General features: G+C 44.8%; 1 protein-coding gene across 1 annotated transcript in view; it reads left to right on the top strand.

Annotated features, from left to right (window-relative positions):
- The window catches only part of RFX2 (regulatory factor X2), a 65,781-nt gene that overhangs the window by 14,421 nt on the left and 33,024 nt on the right, over positions 1–18,336 (top strand). The window contains exon 2 of the mRNA XM_067312850.1: positions 17,596–17,705. Coding sequence (XP_067168951.1) covers positions 17,601–17,705 — 105 coding nt within the window. The 5' untranslated portion in view covers positions 17,596–17,600. The remainder of the gene's footprint in view (positions 1–17,595; positions 17,706–18,336) is intronic.

The raw sequence follows: 18,336 nt of genomic DNA on the forward strand, positions 1-18,336 counted from the left end.
GCCTGAGAAGGTGCAAGTATTGCAGTTAGGTGAGCATGAGAGCCGCGTCCACCAGCGGCTGCAAGGCAGGTGGGTGACGGTGAGGTGGGTGGCACAGGAGAGCCCCCCGGCCCCGTCTAGGGGTCCATCAACCTTTACACCTGACCGACCATGGGTGACGGGCTGCTGCCCTTTGAAATATCTATTAAATAAGAAACTGTCACAACCAGTGTGTCTTGTGGTCAGGAACTTTCGTTTGCCAAGGTAATCCACTGTCGCCTGCCGTCACCCAGGACAAGGTAGTAGCGCTTAGCTTTTCACTCTGTGTTCTGTAAAGGAGCAAAAAAGGGCTCACTTAGTACTTTTGACCGGAAGAATGTCCCTCAAACTCTTGCCTTCGCTAATGTTGCTGCACTTTCCCACTGGTATTTGCTTTGCTGATTATTTATCCCTACACGGGTAGTTACTTTGTTTTCAGCAGCTGACAGCTTTCCTTTCTAGAGGAGATGGATGTGTTTTTCCTCCCTTGCATAATTTAGGTACTATTGATAGTTTAAAAAAATATTTTGCAGAGTAACTAGGTGCTTGCATTTGACTGCACGTGAATAGACTCTTCTTCCGTATTTCCATCTGCAAATTACAAAACTGTTCCATGAAGTTTACTGTTACAAAGCTTTAGGGACTCTGATTTAGTTTTCATTTAATCAACTTACTTTGTGCAGGAAAATTTATATCAGGTCTGGCAGTCCTCTTAATAGCTATGTTTAAGAAATTAAATGATTCTGGTTCCAAACGTGCTGTGACATTAGTAAAAAATGCAATTATTGCTTCTATTCTTAATTGTGAAATGGGCAGAGTAATACCCAGTGTTCACCACGTATTAAGAGATTTGCTTTAATTTTAAAAGGTTTTGTCCTCAGCTGTTGCCCGCTATTGTTGCTTACAAGTGCAGCCCACAACCCAGGAAATGCCTCATAATTTGAAAAACAAACATTTTTTCTGGCAGGCCTCTATTAAAGACAACCTTTAGCCAGAGAACTTGCGTTAAGATCATGACGTAAATCAATAGGTCACTCTCAATTGAGGCAAATACTAATTTCTTTGTTTGGAATAAGGAAATGTGATGGTTGATACCTAGTGGTACCCTTGTAGTCCCCAATATGATGCATGCATGGGGGAGGAGAGTGTAAAGATGTAAAGTAAAGCAGATGCTCTTGTTGCTTGGTGCCTTGAGGTTTGATTGCAGTGGGGTCTCCATGCACCTGTGGAGAGGGTCTCATCAACAGGACCTGCTCCGTAATTGGAGTTCTTTCCAGGCTCTCCAGAGGTGTGAGGATGCTCTCTCTGCACCATCCAATGCATGCTCCTGCTCGTGGTCTCCGGGCAGTTGCTCAGTTTGTAAGCAGAGGCATTCTTAGCATGCCTTCCAGTGGGTATCGTAGCTACACAGCATCTAATTGCACTTCTCCACAACAACTAGCCAGCAAATTAACATTATAATGGATCTTAAGGTTTTGTAATTACTCAAAAATGTCACCGAGCCTGCAGAGCGATGGGCTCTGGCCTATCGGCAACCTTTCATTCCAGGGCAGCGGCGCTCAGTTGGTTCTTTCTGGTTGCTTTGCAGACTTTCTGCAGGTGAAAAATCTGCTGGCAACTGTTTTTCGTGAGAATTTGTTGTTGGTAGCACCTTCCTCTTCTATTATGAAAGGTCATTCTTGTAATTGCTTCACATGTCATGCATCATTGAATTTTGGGAACAAGCTCTCAAGTGGAGCTGACATGTCAATCTTGGCATGTATAGGAAAAGGACAGTCCGTCAGAGGGGTTTAATCCCTTGGTAGTGTCTGATGCTTGTCAGTCTTTGGTGTGACAAGCCTCTGTTCAAATGGCAACCTTTTAGATCCTCTTATTACACCAATGTCTAAGCTAGCCATACCCTTGGAGTACTTAAAATACCTAGCATGCCTGGGGGAAAAACAACCAAAATAACATTTCTTTGGTTCAGGAGTTGCAGTGTTCAGATTTCCTAACTACCACATTTCTCTCACATGTGCACACACATATGCACACACACACACGCATGCTTTTTGGGAAGAAAAAGAGGTGTTGGACTAGTTATATCATGGATAGAAGCAAGACCTTGCAAGCCTATATGGAGCCAGGAAAAATGCTAGAGAGGGATGAAGGAAACTTCAATGAAGACGAGAATTTTTATCCTACCATTGCTTGATTTTTAATAGCTCACTTATTGCAAGAATATTTTCTGGTAATAATGTTGTTCAATCATAGTTTACTGCTTTTCAGATATGACCCATTTATATCTAAATTGCCAAGTAATTTGGAGCCCAATTCCCATGTTATCATTGTGTCATCTAAGGGCAGTTATCTTCTTTGCATCTGTCTATGGTTTACGCTTACTATGAAGCTGCGTGGTGAAACTGTAGGAATTTATTGCTGAATTTCTTTGTGGACCCGAAGTATTCCTGTCATTTCTAAATGCTAGCAACTTCTGGTTTCTTCTGGTCTGTCCCAATTCTGTTTTTTTTTTTTTTTTTTGGGGGGGGGGGTTGTGTGTTTGTTTGTTTTTCCCCCCCTTCAAACACAATGTCTACTGAAATCACTGGAAGAGTTGCCTCTGGCAGAGATGGGGATGCTACTTGCCAAATGGTAGCAAAACTGGCTCGCTGGAGGGAGGGGAGCAGAAAGTCTTGCACCTTTGCTGTGTAGTCCCTTCACTTGTACCTTAGCTTGCCCTTGGGCAGGGGAACTGTGTTGTCGGTCTCCCCCCGGTTCTGCATCCCATCTTGGCAGAATTAGGGCTTTATTATCACACAAGAAGATCAAACCCCTGAAAGGACATCTCTCACCATCAGAGGCCTGGATCTTCTCTTGCGCGGTGTTTCCCTGCAGCAGGAGCAGTGGGGATGTTTGCACTGCTTCAGTTTAGGCACTAAACTTCAACCAGGATTTTGGACACCCTGCGGAGGCAGCGGAGCGAGGCAGGTACCTCCGGAGGGTGGCTCAGGATTGCTGCATCTTCCCGCGCACCAATGCTGAGGGCTTGAGCCCCTAGCGAGGGCACTGAGGGTAGGCTCTGGGGCTGGAAATCCCTCGTGTCCCAAAGCATCTGCATCGAGAGCATCCTGTGGGGCCGAGCGACCTGGGTATTTTCAACCCTGCAGAGCTTTAGCTCCGTTTCCAGCTTCGTTTAGCGCAGCGTTGGCTTTTAGGAGAGAACCGTCTGCAGTGAATTGAGCTTGTCCTTTTCGGAGAAAGAGGGGAAGGAATGAAATAATAGTTAATACTTAATGCATATGAGCAACAATGCTGCTGCAGTTGCCTAGCAGCCAGCTAGACAAGCAGGAGAATAAAAAGGTCCGGCTGAGTGAATGTGGTTGGAGCTGGTTTTTCGGTTTGCGGGTGGAATCTGACCCATGCAGTTGGAGTGTTTTTTTGGGAGGGGGAGGAGATGGTGGAATTTACCACTAATGGATATTTTAGCTCTGTCGGCTCATCACTATCCACTCCCCCACCCCCATCTGTTTTTCCTTTTCCGTGTTTTTTTTTTTTTTTTTCCCCAAGTGTAACTTGGAAAGCTTTAGCCAAAGGGAGGTGTTAAAGTTTTGTATGGTTTCTAGAGATGGAAGGGGGTAAAAAAAAACCAACAAAACTCAAAGCTAGTTTTTCCTTAAATTTAGGACTGTATCTTTAGCAGTCTGGAGATCATTAGCATTTCATGGTTTTTTTTCTTTTTTTCAATATACTGCTGAGCACATGCAGTAAATGGTGTATAGACTGGAAATAGCTCCTGTAGTCATACTTAACTCTTCTAAGATCACCCTTATTCTTGCAAAAAGTAGATGCATGTTTTGTTTTCTGCAAAGTGAAAGATACTTCAAGGTGTTTTTTGTTTTTTTGTTTGTTTGTTTGTTTTGCTAAGGATGGGGTGGTATTTGAGATGGCATATGATTGTACATAACCTGCCCCCTTCCTGCCAAGTAGACCAGAAAAGACTGAATTCAAAAACCCTAGGAGATAAAAATAAGGAAAGCTGTTTGTTTAAATATTGACTTTCTGAAATTGGGGGCCTTATTTTTACTCTTACTGAAAAAGTTAGAAAGCTTGAAACTCTTTTTTTTTTTTTTTTTTTTTTTTTTTTTAAAGGCATAGTTGGGGTAGTAACAGGACTCCAGAAACTGGAACTCTTAAACCTCCCCACTAATATCCACGCTTGCAATAAGAGAGGTGTCAAGTCTCAATTTTAATGCATTTGCCTTGTCCCAGTGGTAACTTCTTAGCATATTAAAGGCAGGAATGAGGGCACTTAACAGAAAGGAGTGGAATGAGAAAAGTCTTGGGTTTGATTTGCCCATCTCAATACGGAATAAGAACAGTGGCTCTTTCATGGCAACCAGCCTCTTGTACTCTTTGAAATGAGTTGATGGGCCTTGGATTAATGCCAGCAAAGATATCACTCTGGTAACTTTGGTGCAAGGACCAAAGCCTGGCTGGGTCTAGACAGCAAGTTTTGGCCGGCCTCACATTTGCTACAGCTCAGAGATGTTTCAGTACTAAAGTGTACCACAAGGCAATATATAGGCTAGGCAAGGATAATATTAAGTTAAGGAGCTTATTTTGCATTTACTTTTTCTGTGGAACAAGTGCGAATGGTACCAAATCGCTACAAAGTGCTGCAAGTGCTACGTATTTTCTCCCTGCGCTTTAACTTCTGGCATCTCTTGGTTTTCAGCTGTCACTTCTAAGGTGCCAAGCTATGCTGAGCTCCTGGCGTGAGGGTCTGGTCTCTGTTAAACGCTGCTCCGCACATCACCAGGAGAAGGTCACGTGCCTCCTTTAAAACATCCCAGGGTCTACCATTCCTGCAGGCAAAAGGCAGGAAGGAGATAAATGCAATCGAATGCTAGCAGGCTGAGGAGCACCTTGGTGGTTTGGGTCAGCAATAGTTCGAAAACCAAATCCTCAATTAAATAAAGCAAGCAATTTTTGAAAGGCCTTATTTAAAGTGCCCAGTACTATGGGCTTTTTTTATCTGATAGATGAGTGATTTCTGCTTTTTATGACATTTGCCACCCAGAAGTGAATGCCCTGCTGTAGTTGTGCTGCAGCACCCTGGAAGACTATGCTATTAGTAGATAAATGCCTGGGGCGAACTTGCTACGTGCTCGAGAAACACTTAAACCACCCCACGCTTCGAAATCGGCAGCTTTTGGTGATAAGCCAGCGCCGGAGCTTAAATTTAAAAGTTTGAGGGACAAGTTCTGCCCCAATTCTGCTCCTATTGATCTGAGAGCGTGTGACAGCAGCGTGTGGCCTTAGTGATGATTAGCAAGCAAAGCAGAACTTTTATGTTTTAGATCATACCACCATGTCCAGGCCAATGATCTGTTTCCAGCAGCCCAACGAACAACAAAAAAACTCTATGCTTTATTTTTATAGAGTGCCTGAGCGCTCACTTCAAATCCTCTGAATGTAAATTTTAGCCTCAAATTTTAATGTTTAAAAAAAAATGCAAAAGGGAGAATTTAAATTAGTTTCACATGTGGACAGAATCAGAAAAAAAATACCTTTCTGGGGAGTTTCTCCTCATTATTAAATGAGAAGACCCGCAAAACCCACCCGCCTCCTCCTGGATGCTTATTTCCCAACTGAAGTGCTCTTAGCCCACGCTACCTTTCCCGGGACCTTCACGCACAACTTGGAAAAGCCAACCTGTTGCCCCTAAACTAAAACCTGCTAGGAAATTTGCTGGGATCTACAACTGGAGGGTGGGAAAGTACTTGCAGGGAGCTCTGGCGGTGCCGGCGCGGCAGCTCCCGGGGCAGCGAGCTGGGGGCGCAGCAGCGTGCGCAACCGCTAGGTACCACCATCTCCCAAAGAGGCGAACGCCTTCATGTTTTTCGAAATAACGCCTTTTTCAAAAGTGCCTCTCCTGGGCATCTGCCTCCAAGAACAGAGTCCAGCCTGTTAGTCTATTTATTCTGAAATAATCATTTAAAAAAAAAAAAGAAGAAAAAAGCGCTCCCCGCCACCCCCTCAGTTACTATAGCGAAGAAATTATTTGCCGGTCCTCCCAGGGCTTCTGAAAATAATCGCTGACATATTTAGTGCGTTTTCGCCCGGCGGCTGCGGGCCGGGGGGGAGGGGGCGGCGGGGGGCTGGCATTGTTTGGTTTGGGAAGTGTTCCCGCCGTCGCCCGGCAACGCGCCCTGGCGACCGGAGTGGACTGTGTCGCCCCTAGCAACCCCTGTTACTTGACAAACAACGCGGGCCCGCGCCGGCAGCGCGCGCTCCGGCTCTTGACTCGCCCATCTGCGTGTGGTGTCCCGTCCCCCCCCTCCCCCCCGCGCCGGTTAAACGGGTGTTTGAGCTCGGTTTGCCGGGCACGGCTGCCGGCTGGTTTATCTGCGACCGCGCGCCGGCTTAGCTTGCTCGCGTTAGGACTTTTGTTGAAGTGGAGAAGGGGTCACTGCCTCCCCCCGTAACGCCTAAAAATATTCTCAGAATGATGACTAAAGATAACACTCTCGCTCCCCCCCCCCCCACCAAGGTGCTTGGTTGTTTCAAAATGACTTAAATCTTCCCCCAAATGACTTAAATCTCAGCTTGACGGCCCGCGAGCGCGATCCTGATCTGCTGTTAAAACTTCTGCTTTGCGTTGTCGTGTCACGCCTGAGCTAAAGGAGGGCTCTGGGGTGTTAGCTGAACCCCTCTCCCACCAGCTCAGAGCCAGAAAGTTGAGTGGGTCGAGATGTCTGTTGGTAAGGTGCCCACGCAGGTCTCCAGGCCAAAAATCCTGCCCCCAGGAATTTTTTGGCTGGATAAAAGATACAACGTGGTTAGTCCTAGCTCAGGAACAGTTGATTTTTTTTTCTTTGTAGTCACGATAGCTGCAAAGTGGGAACTATTAGACCGGTGTATATTTGTCGCAAGCCTTTCTCTCCTCCCGTTCCTCTCAAATGCAGCCTGTGCTGTTACTGTCCTCGCCAAAAATACAGCAGTGCCCTTCTCTAAGCGCAGAATATCCAAATATCTTTTTCAAACCTGCATTTTCAGTGAATCCAAACCAGCCTTCCCATTCCTTAGCCTTTCCCGGAAGAACTGCATCTTGCTTTTTCTGTCTGGGGTCTTGTTTTAATCCTGGGCTCTGCAAGTACCAATTATCAATAACTGTAAGAGCCTTAAATTTCTGTGGATAAAAACAGGTAATTCTTCCTTTTCACTGGTCTGGAAAGCAACCCCTTCTGTCGTGTTACTTGCAGAAAGATGTGCTGAGTACTGTAATGGAATCGCTTAGCGACTGTGACTTGTAGCTTTGGGATTTCCCCCCCCCCATGCCCACCTGTGATTCTGATGAACACACTCACAAATGCCAGTCCACCCCATGGTGGATCCCTTCCCCAGAGATCTCCAGCTCCAGCGGCTCAGCCGCTTCTTCAAAATCTAATTTGAAGTCTTCCCTTTTTCTCTGAATGGCCACAATTTATGTCTGTGGCTTGTTCTGCTTAACTTTGTGAAGCACCACAATACTTGTGAATGGTGCTATGTAAATAAATAACGATATATTGAACTGTGTTGGCAGCAGTTACTTCTGTATTTGCTGTTCAGCAGATAGGCATGACGGAAACAGCTGCTGCTGCCGCCCCACATGTAAATGAAATACTGCAGCAAGTCGCCTACTTCACATTTAAATTGTCAAAGGGCTGGCTAGCTTTAAGACCATTCAGAGGACTGTCTAGTCTACACAAGTAAAAAGTGAGGGCAGATAAACATATAGGTTTAGATTAAGCTGTCCTGTTAGAGTGAATTTAAAGTAAGTGAGATATTCCGTACTTCTCTGCCATAGGACAGGCTGTAAAAAACAGTCTTGCAGAAGCTCAGTTGAGTAGCCAATGTCACTTTGTAATTCCTCATCTTCAAAGGAGCTTAGTCCAACCTGAGGAGGACTAGATGTATGCAGGTACCTGGGGTTGTCCTGGGAGCATGCAGGCTCAGAGCTACAGACTCTGGCGTGAGGGACCAGATCTTCCCATTTATTTGTCAACTGAAATTTTAAGATTTGTCCTAGAAGGGAACCTTTGAAATGCTTTTGTGCCAGGTTTTTTCCTTGGCATACCACATTTCCTCATATTTCCCCTGTTGAATCACAGCCCTGGGAAACTCAGCAGTGCACAAATGAGTTGCTTTTTAAAAGTGGGGGGAAATGATTAATATAAGCCCACAACTTGTGTTGCAGCTGGTATCTGAAAGGCCTGGATATGGAGCAGAGTTTAGTGTGACTCTTTTCTTCTTTCCATGTGTGGAAGCTGCCTTGCCATTCAGCAGATCTCAAGAAGTTGTGTTTCTTGGGCAGCGTATCTGCCATGGCTCTAGCAAAACTTCTTCCCAAAGTCAAGGTTTAGGAAGTTCATAGGAAAGACACAGGTAGTTTCAAGCATTTATTAACAGGGTTGTGCTAGCCTAAAAATCTGGAAACGGTTCGAGGTTTTTCCTAAAAACAAGCAGCTGGGACTCTTGCAGGTTAAACTATTAGCAGACTGAGGATGAAATGCAGCAGGGCAGTAAATAGCCGTCTGCTGGCCTGAATGCAATTTCTAAGCACCGGGAGGGATGCGTTCAGATCTGCAGGAATCCAGTCCTGCTTTTGACACTTGGAGCGCATTCATAGTATTAAGCTAACAAGAAAATGGGACAGGTTTCTGTATGGGAGGGAAGTTCACAAAGTTACTTTGCCCATGTCCAGGTCCGAGATTCATGCACATGGGACTCGTCGACAGCTGGCTGCCAGCAACACTAACCCATCGCTGCTTCTGCTATTCCGTCTCAACTGGCTCTTAAGGAAACTCCGTTTAAACAGCCAGTGCAGATACATTCCTAGCTCTCTTCTGCCTCTGTGAAAGTTACTTTTAAAGAAACAGCAAAGATTAGTGAACTACTGTTACACAACCATTGTATATGTGTGTGTGTATATATATATATTACATGACTCAGTTCCATGAAATCCAATTAAAGACTAAGTATATATTTGTACTCCAGTATATTATTAACTATTGCTAATAAAAGCCACTTCCAAATTTGTATTTTTCCATGAGGACCGTGTTTCTGAAAAAAACAGCCATACTGCCTGCTGTCCTTGAAACCCGTGTTTTGGGTTTATCTGTGTTTCCAGGTAACTAGAGCTCTTAGACAAGCAGCGTGCGCCTCTGTTTTAAATTAATTTAACCTAATCAGTGGAAGGCTCTGGTGCCTTCTCTGTTTATAACATTTTGAAGCAATTTAATAAGCAGCCTCTCCAGAATCAGCTTATTATCAAGTTCCTTGTCATGTTTGCTTTCCCCTTTCCCCATCCCCTCCATTTACCACTGCTTATTGAAAGGCTAAAGGTTATGACATGCAGTTCAGGACACTCCTGGGATGAGCTGGCTCAAGTGCCAACTCGTGTTAGTTTTAGAATAGCAAATTTTAACTGCGATGGTCGTGAGAGCACGGTCAGATGGCTCAAAGGGACAGAGGTGGCCTAAACCTTCATCCCCGTCCTCTGCTGAATCAGGGTGCTGGTTTAGGAAGGGCTGTTTTGATCCGGTGGCGAAAGGTGGCTGCTGCAGCGGCTTTTGGGATGCGAACGGTACGCGAGCACTCGCCACCGCGAGCGGGGATGCCGGGGGCCCTCCTGCAATAGCCCCAGCTCTGTGGGGTGGCTCAGTGGCCTGCGGCTGACGCAGGCGGCGGGTGCTGCCAGCGTTGCTCGGCGTCCGCAGCACGGAGGGATGAGTTTTGGTGTGGAGGCCAAGGTTTTGACAAGCCAAGACGTTCTTAACCTGCTTTTGCATTTCCTGGCTCCATCTGAAAGCCAAAGTAGCAGGCTTTTAGGGCTTTTAGAGCGTTTTAAAAACCAGGAAATACTGCAGATCTTCTAAGTCAAGCTGGTATCATGAGTGCCGGATATATAACATTTTGGAGGAGGATTCAGTTCAGGTGCTGAGCAGCCAAACTTCCAAATGTTTTAGGATGTGCCTGTTACTGTGTTCAGAGCTTTGTTTTCTACCAGCATCCGTTATATTGTCTAAAAGAAAAGATAACTTTAACCCCTAAACCCACTGGTTGGACATGTTCTGCTTGGCAATGAGTTTCTTTGGTTTCACACATGGGTGAGCTGGACCCGTGTTTTTCCCCAAGCGGGTTATTGGGTGTAGACATGGGAGCACCCTTGGCCCTTGGTCTTGGGTCAGAGTCGCTTGCTGGCAGCCTGCAAGTGCCTCCTAATACGCTCCTCCGGCTTCTGAGTTTTATGGGCTATGGAAAAAAAATAAATAAATCTTGATTGTAATTTCAGGGAAACTCCTGGCATTTCTGGGAGATATCATGCTCTGGAGATATGCGTAGGGGAAAAAAAGATGAATGTGGAGGCAGGAAGCAAGCTGGTTTTCATGCAAGTATGGTTCGTCTTAGTTCTCCTCTAAGGTGGTATAATTGACCTGATCACATTTTCATTCATATAAAACAAAGTTTTTACAAGCAAAGGAATGCTTCCTTTATTTGCTTCAGTTAAAACACAACCAATGCCTTTTCAGGGCAAATTATTAAATAGAGACTAAGCCAGTAATGTTGAATGGAATGGAAAATATTTAAGGTTTCCTCTAGTAAAATAAAAGCGGCAGAGAGTATGGTAGATAAAGCTGATGGATGGTGTTAGGAAAGGAAGTCAAAATCTGCTGTTCCCTGCATTCCTTTTATTATTTTCTATTACTTTGGATAGTATTGAGGGTTCTCAGTAGCAAATCTATTGAACAAGGAAATCTTAGTTCCTTTTTATATAGTCAGGTTTAGAAATATGCACAGGGAATAAACTACCTTTTGGGGCTTGTATAGAACATGGTGGTTAAATAGCACTTTTATTTTTTTCTGAGTTCAGTTATTACTGTTCTGTTTTTCCTATTTATCTAAGCTCCAAGCCAATTAAACCCGAATAAAAGTTCCAGAAACCAAATAACTATTTTTAAATGTAAACCTTCCTTTTAAAGTATGCAAAAAATGCACAAAAGTAGACAAAAAAAGGGGAAAAAACTTGGCTTTGAATTTTGATCCTAGCAGTCAATGCTATGGATGAGAAGTAGTTCAATTTTTCTAATTACACTAAAACCCTCCCATTACCACTTGCTTAGGAGGGCTGGGATTTTCAATAAAATGCCAGATATCATGAAATCTCAATTTAAAAATTCATAGCTGTATCATAACCTTGGGTACGGAAATTGGACTGTGTGATTCAGTGGTTATTTTACCCCCTGGTCAGGCTGAAATCCCCTGAACAGAAAGAAAACTTGGAGCACAAACTGTGCACAGCTGAGCATCCTGGCTGTTGGGTATATTAGATCTCATTAACTCACAGTAATATTAAAGATATGTAAAGGTTACCTACTGCATTAATTCAGAGGGAAGTTTGCTATAAAATGCCATTAACAAGCACATCCAACTCTCAAGGTTTCCTGCCATGCTGGTGCCTGTACCTGTATTCCCTTTTTAGCTATATATCTTGATGTAACTATGCTCATGCCTTTCCGTAGGACTGTATATATTCTAGCTTCAGTTTCTGTCCTCCTTTCACGCTATAGGATGTGTCTGACAATGTGTACAGGTGATGATAAAAATTCAGGATACCTCATTTTAGCTGGAGAGCTAGTGCAGCTGACACTTGCTTCCTTCTTAAAGAAAAAAAAAAATCTCGTCCAAGACGTTTTTCCTTTCCCTCATTTGTGTCCCAGTGTTATATTTTATTTCAAAAGTTTTGCCAGGAGAAAAAAAATGTAATAAAGGAATTTATAAAGTTTAAATAAGGTCCAGTGACCAAGGAAGCTTTGAAAAGCAAATTACAATTTTCCCCTTCATAAAATAGTTCATAGTATGGTTTTGTCCTCAAATGAGCAAGTAATTCACTGAAACAATAACAATTTTAGTATTTTGAAAGCAACACTCCTATGACTGTATGATTATTCTGGATTAGAAAAAGCCATTCACTGGTTGCTGGCTTAGGGTAGCTCATACTTTTTACGTTTTCACCTTAGAAATTTAAGGATATGTAAATACTTTAGCTAAATACCATATGGGTATCTTTTCACAAATCTGCTTGCACCCGTGAGAGCCAAAGCAGCGTGCCAGTCCCACCCATCAGGAACTTCCTGATTTATGTAAGACTGCTTAAAAAAAAGTTTGCTTCAAATGGTGACATTCTCTTTTAGTCCAAAAATACCAAGTAGATAGGCGCAGAACTAAACCAAAACCAACCCGAGGAAGGCATGAACCGAAATCCTCGGCTACCTGGGCTCCGCTCTCCATGTGCTGACATGTCCCGCTCAATGAGGACCGGAGCACTAAAGAAAAATAAACCAAATATTTTCTCTGGGGCAGCTTCCCTGCTCTGGTTCTAATCAGCAGCGGTTATTAGACGTTTAAGGTCACAACGTTTAGCTTTGAAACTTTTTTGTTTGAGCATTTGGGAGCTGATCGTTTATATGAAAACGTTCGGTGGAAAAATACTTGCAGTTTCCCTTCGCCTCTCACGTTTTGCGTGGCTCCAGGCTGCAGCGCTTGTGGACTCTGGCCCGAAGCCGCGTGCCCCAGAGGTGTCCCCAAGGCTGCTGCGTGCTGTCGTTTCAGCCCCAATCCGGCGATTTTTTTTTTTTTCCAGGAGCTTGGGAACAGCTAAAGAAGGTGGTTTCCCTTCTCTTTGCTTGAAGATGGCATGCAGGAGAAACCTATGATACTTACTCCAATGCCCTGAGTCGAATTCCTCCCCCACTGCCCCTTGCTGCAAAGTTGAACGTGAAAAATATTTTGCAACGCTCCTGTTATCTGTTTCCCCAGCGTTTTGGAGCTGCTTTAGGCAGTGCAATTAACACAGGCAAAGCTATTTACATGAAGGCGATGTGGTTCATGAATGGAATAGTAACAATTGGGAGTTTTTTATCAAATGTCAAGGCTTGTAATACTACTCCTTGCCTGTCTCAAATGCATTCAGATGCTGACAGCCCTCTGCGACCAGCGCTTGAGAATTACCTTGAGTAGGGGAGCATTACCACTTTTTTTAGGAGTGGGAAAATTGAAGCGTAGGAAAGGGGAAGCATCCTGTTCAAGGTCACAGAGCAAGCTGGTGGCCAAACCAGAAATAGCACCCAGAAGTTATTAGCTTTTTCTGTATTTCCTTTCCTGTCCCTGCTGTTTGCCTGGATACGGCGATAGCTGTGTGTAAACAGAAGGTTTCCAGCGCGCAGCAGCCTCCTTATCTGCCAGCTTCATCCAGCGATGATGCAACCTGGAGCTGGGGCTCTGCAAAGGCGTCCTCAGCCCCGTGCAGCGCGGCTCCACGTGGCATTGCCGGCCCGATTGAGCAAGCGGGGGGCGGAGGGGGGGGGGTTGGTTGAACTTGTCTCCACCTGAAAACGCACGGGTTTGAACCAGGCTGCTCTCACTGCGGTTTTGTTCCTTGTGCGTGGTCAGGAGCCTGTCTACAGAAATAACCAACTTGCCTTTTTTGCTCGCCTAAACCCTGTAAGGAGCCTTGAAGCTGCGTAAGTCAGCTCTGGCTTCTGTTCCTCCCTGACTCATCCGTGGCTTTGTTTACTACTAATTACAGTTGCTTCGTTTGTGCATGCTCCCCAGCACCGCCAGGGCTGCCCAGCTGTCACCCTGTTTAATTGGCTATCAGAAGCTGTGAGACACCTTTTAATAGCTTCTGTCCGTCCCTTCTGCTAAGGGAAAGCTGTGACTCGGTCCCTTAGCAAGGAGCAGGTGTGCCTAGGGCGAACTCCTCTCTCTTAGGCCTGACCTAACAGAAAAGCAGCAAATCTTGTATCTCTAGGGAACAGCAGAGCTTACATTTGAGCCACTGAGTGCTAGGAGCAGAGGATTGAGAACGTTGTAAAGCTTCCTCTCCTCCAGGAAGTGAAAAATGAGATCAAAGGCTAGCAGCGAGTCCTTTCATGGGCATTCGCTTTAGCGATGTGGCTGAAGTGCCAAAGAGCTGCACGAGGGAACAGCTGAGATCCAGCAGCTGATGTTCGTTAAGCGCCTGCAAGGGCGCTCTTTGCTTTGCAATGCGCAGCCCGCAAGGAGGGGGAAGAGCGAGGCTTCCGAGGCCTCGTGTCCTCACCTCTTTGAAAACTGATGCTGAGCAGTTTGTTCATCCTCTGGAGTACTGGCTCACGCACGTGCTCACATAGTAGCTGTCTTCTCAGGATGCAGGCAAAGTCATGGTGCGCCTTACAATGGTGTCTCGGAGTGCAGGAATTCAGTTTACGTCGTACACTTTTCAGCAGCGCAAATTAGTGTTGGCAGATGGCATGCATGTATCTGTCTCTCCAATTCTCAGGAAGCACAGGATGGCTTTGGTGGGAAATGAGTTATCTTTTATCCAGGATGTTCCATTAATAAAATAATAATAATTCTTGCAAATGTGCTTTGGGGTCCAGGACTTCTGTGTCTGTCTACCTTGCCTGGAAGTACCAACTGCAGATTTCATTGGCTTCTTTGTGTCTGGCTTCATCATCATCATCATCATCGGTGACAGAGCCTGTGTTTTGTAACAAATCTGAAAATAATGTTGATGATTTATTTTGGCAGCAGACAACTCATCTTCCACCCTGTCTGCCTCTCTAGGTCTTTTGGTCACTGAGGGGAAGCAGAAGAACAAAATATTATCAGCAAAGATGAGCAAGTGATGCTTTTGAGATAGCATCGCTTCTGCATGTCCTCTGCTGATTATAACTACACTTGAAAAGAGACCTTACTGTAGACCTGAAATGTCGAGGTCTGACCCTGCCAGTCCTCAAATGCTTACACAGAGTTTCAAGTGTGACTTTCTAAGAGAAATACAGAGTACCACCTGATCCTAAAAGTTGTGTGGCCTCTAGGGCTTCTGCGTTGCTTGGCTCTCCCTCCTCCTCGGCATCTCGATGCTGTTCCTAAAACCAGAATTTTGTGCCTAAATCTTAACCTCAGGGAGCTGTTGGCCTTTGATTAATGTAATCAGCTGCATTTATTTAGGATGCAGCTCTGTAAGGCTTCTCCATGAGTTGCTGATGCCCGACAATTGGTTGCATTGAATGCTGATAGGTGAAAAATCCCTCTCTGTGTTATCCTTGATTTCTAAATATCAGAGAGCCCTGTTCAGTAATGTTCTTGAGCAGATGAGGAAATTGCATCAACGTCAACAGTACTTAAGTTCTTTCAGAGTCCAGGGCTTACCTTTCCAAGCTCAGGACACGTGAAAAAACCAAAAGTTCAGAGTGACTTTTGACAAATTTAAAATATTCTAAGCTAAGCTCTAGTCTCATCCAAATCGTTGATATTATTAAACCTCTTTTCGCAGCTTGTTTTTCTTGTGCATATGTGTACTAAAGCTCTCAAATAGATCATTAAAATGTATTTGGCAACTTATCCAATTTTCTTTTATAACTTAACCATGTTATGTTTTTCCTCTCGCAAAAACCTAGAATGCTGTGAACCGGAGCCCTGAGCATGAATGATAGGCAATAAAACGCTCTTGCAAAAGTTATGAGAATATGTATCCTAAAAGTTATCCCTCTATTCTGCCCCAGAGTGTTTATATGAGCTATATAAACTCGCCTCCTTTGCCAACAGCACAGTGCTGGCCAGCTGTTTACTTGCAAATAATGCTGGTAGGACTGGAACAGGTGGAAGGCTCTTTTCTTAAATTTACAGAGAGAATTGTTTTTTTTTTTTTTGAAATACGCAGCACTGTTGCCACTAATATCTTTACACAAAGGAGCTGGGATACCATTTCAAAAATACGTTCAGGCAGCGATGGGAAGAAGCAGGTGCTGCCTTTATATAGGGGAGTTGCATGAAATAGTTGTGCATGTCTGCTAAGGACGCACCGTGCATATGACTCGAGGGCTAGGAAGGGATATGAACGGTGCTAAATAGCGACTAAATTTCTTTATCTTGTTTCTGGATTGTTAAATTAATCTGGTGGCTGTATTTGGAGCAGTGGCTACGTATGTGCGTTCTGTATCTACTCTTTCTCTTGGGCGCAGAAAAGAGGTAGGAAAGAGAAAGCTACTTGCGAATGGTGGGGTTTGGGTGAGCAGGTGTAATTTCCTAATGTTCAGCCTGGCTGGCTGGGTCAGCACTGACTGAAAACATCTACAAACCCGTTTTGTGAAGAATGGGGTTTTTTTTGTCAATGGTGGAAAGAGAACATAGGCATTTTTGTAACTTCACCTCCCGTCTTTGCCTCTTTGCCACAGAGAGCTGTCAAATGAGCAAGGTCCTAAGTGTGTCCAAAGTGCCCCTCGGTTTTTCTTTCTCCTTTTTGCCTCTTAACTTGCACAAATTAAGGAAAAAGTTTAAGTATCAGAAGGAGAAGAGAAATAAAATGGAAAAGATTTCACACCCTTAGAGTTTGGAGGCTGTTACACTCTGCAGCAAGACTGCGAAAGGAGAAATGACACTGCTCAAAATCTGGATACTTCTGAATCTTTGCTTTGGAAACCACAGCAGAAACGGTCTTAAAATAGGTTTAAACAGGAACTTTCACAAAAAACTGAGGAAAAAGGCTTCCACCCCCCACCGTATTACATCAAAAAAACAACCCAGAATGACATTGGCTGCTCTTGGGAAGCACCAGGGCTGCAGCCCTTGCTTTCTGCCGGGCAGCTCAGCCGTAACAGGCCGTGGTGTAGAGGGGATGGACATGGGGTGCGTGGAAAATGCCGAAAGGCAGCAAGGAAGCCCGGGGATCTGGAGAGCGTGCGCTGCTCTAGCACGGGCTCTCCATCCCCAGGCCGTTCCCGCGCAGCCCTGGGGACGCTGCCCACATCCCCCTGGCGTGGCCAAGCGATGCCGGGTGAGTGCTGGGGATGGAGGGGCACGGAACGCTTGTGGGTTCCCGTGGGGTTGGCGGTGCGTGAGCAGGACGGGAGGGCGATGGCATGCGTCCGTCCGTTTGGGGACCTCAGGGAGGCTGGTGTGGATTTGGGAGAAGGCAGGGATGTGACAAGGGAGGTGTTGCTTAGCATGGATGGGTCTGGGAGGTGTTAATACTTGAGTGAATTGTTGTTTTACCATTCGTGTTTCCCTATTGGTTGTGACTCTAAGTTCAAACTGACAATCCCACTTTCAAAATGAATGTATTAGCTAACCTCCAGGCACGTACTTCACTTTGATAAAAATTTTGCGGTAGTTAAACATGATTAGGCAGAGGGGGAGGAAAAAGCTGGTTTAAAAATATGTTCTTATTCTTACAGATCTGTAGTTACTCCTCACTATGACACAATAATTTTCCAGTGCTACTTTTTTTGTTATATTTAGAAGTGCGTTTTCTGTTCCTTCCCTCTCCTTTCTGTGGAACAATTGTGCAACTTTCTTTTTTTCTTAATATAATACCGCATTAAAATTAGATCCAAGACTAAAACGAGTCCTCTGTGTAGGAAGGTAGCTACCTTCCTTTCTAGCACTTCCCCTAGACCTTCCACTGGGATTTTGTTCCCGGTAGCCGCGGGTTCCTTGGGCTCCTTGGCCGTGATCGGCGAGCGAAGCTGTGCTTTCTCCGGCTCATCTCCCCTGTGCTCTCTTCAACAGTGAGCATGCAGAGTTCAGAGGGTGGATCAGACTCAGCAGCTTCTGTGGCTCTTCATACTTCTGCCTCAGCCCAAGCTCCGGTAGTGCAGCCCGTGCCAGCATCTCAGCAGGTAACGTACGCACAGCTGGTAATGCTGTTTCCATGGAGAAGAGACCTGTTTTACTGGTAGATGAGTTTGAATCCAGGGCTTTTATCTGGGGGAGGGGATTGTTGAGTAGTTTGTGTTGAGATAGTGGTGGGAGACTGTTCGTGGAGACAGCCTTGATAAAGGCCATAAACACTTGCATGTGTTAGCCCTACAAACATGCGAGCTTTAAAACGTGGAATTTAGATTTTAACTTAGCTACCTAAGGAGATCACTTCATGCTAGTTCGGTGTTTGCTTCACTGTAATATCCTGTTGGCATTATTTGATGTGTCAATAAAGGCAGCAGAGAATTAAGCTGTCCTTGAAGGCATCTCTAGCGGCTGAAGCATCAAGCTCACCAGAACAGAGAGGGTGGGAGTGCTAGTGCAGGTGTGGGTGGAGGACCCACATGCTAGTTTCTTCTTTCCCTTTGGTAGGTGGATCCTGATGTTTTAAATTAAATGGAGGGGGGTCATTTGCATGAATACAATGCACTTGGAAAGTCTTATGATATGAGAAAAAATGATAGCTTCAACCCATGAATGAAAACTACCTAATGCAAAAAGGGAAGTGTTAAATAAAATTGGTTCCTTTTTATGCCATTTCGGGAACTA

This window comes from Apteryx mantelli, chromosome 30 (genome assembly GCF_036417845.1).
Source record: "Apteryx mantelli isolate bAptMan1 chromosome 30, bAptMan1.hap1, whole genome shotgun sequence".
NCBI classification, from domain to species: Eukaryota; Metazoa; Chordata; class Aves; order Apterygiformes; family Apterygidae; genus Apteryx; species Apteryx mantelli.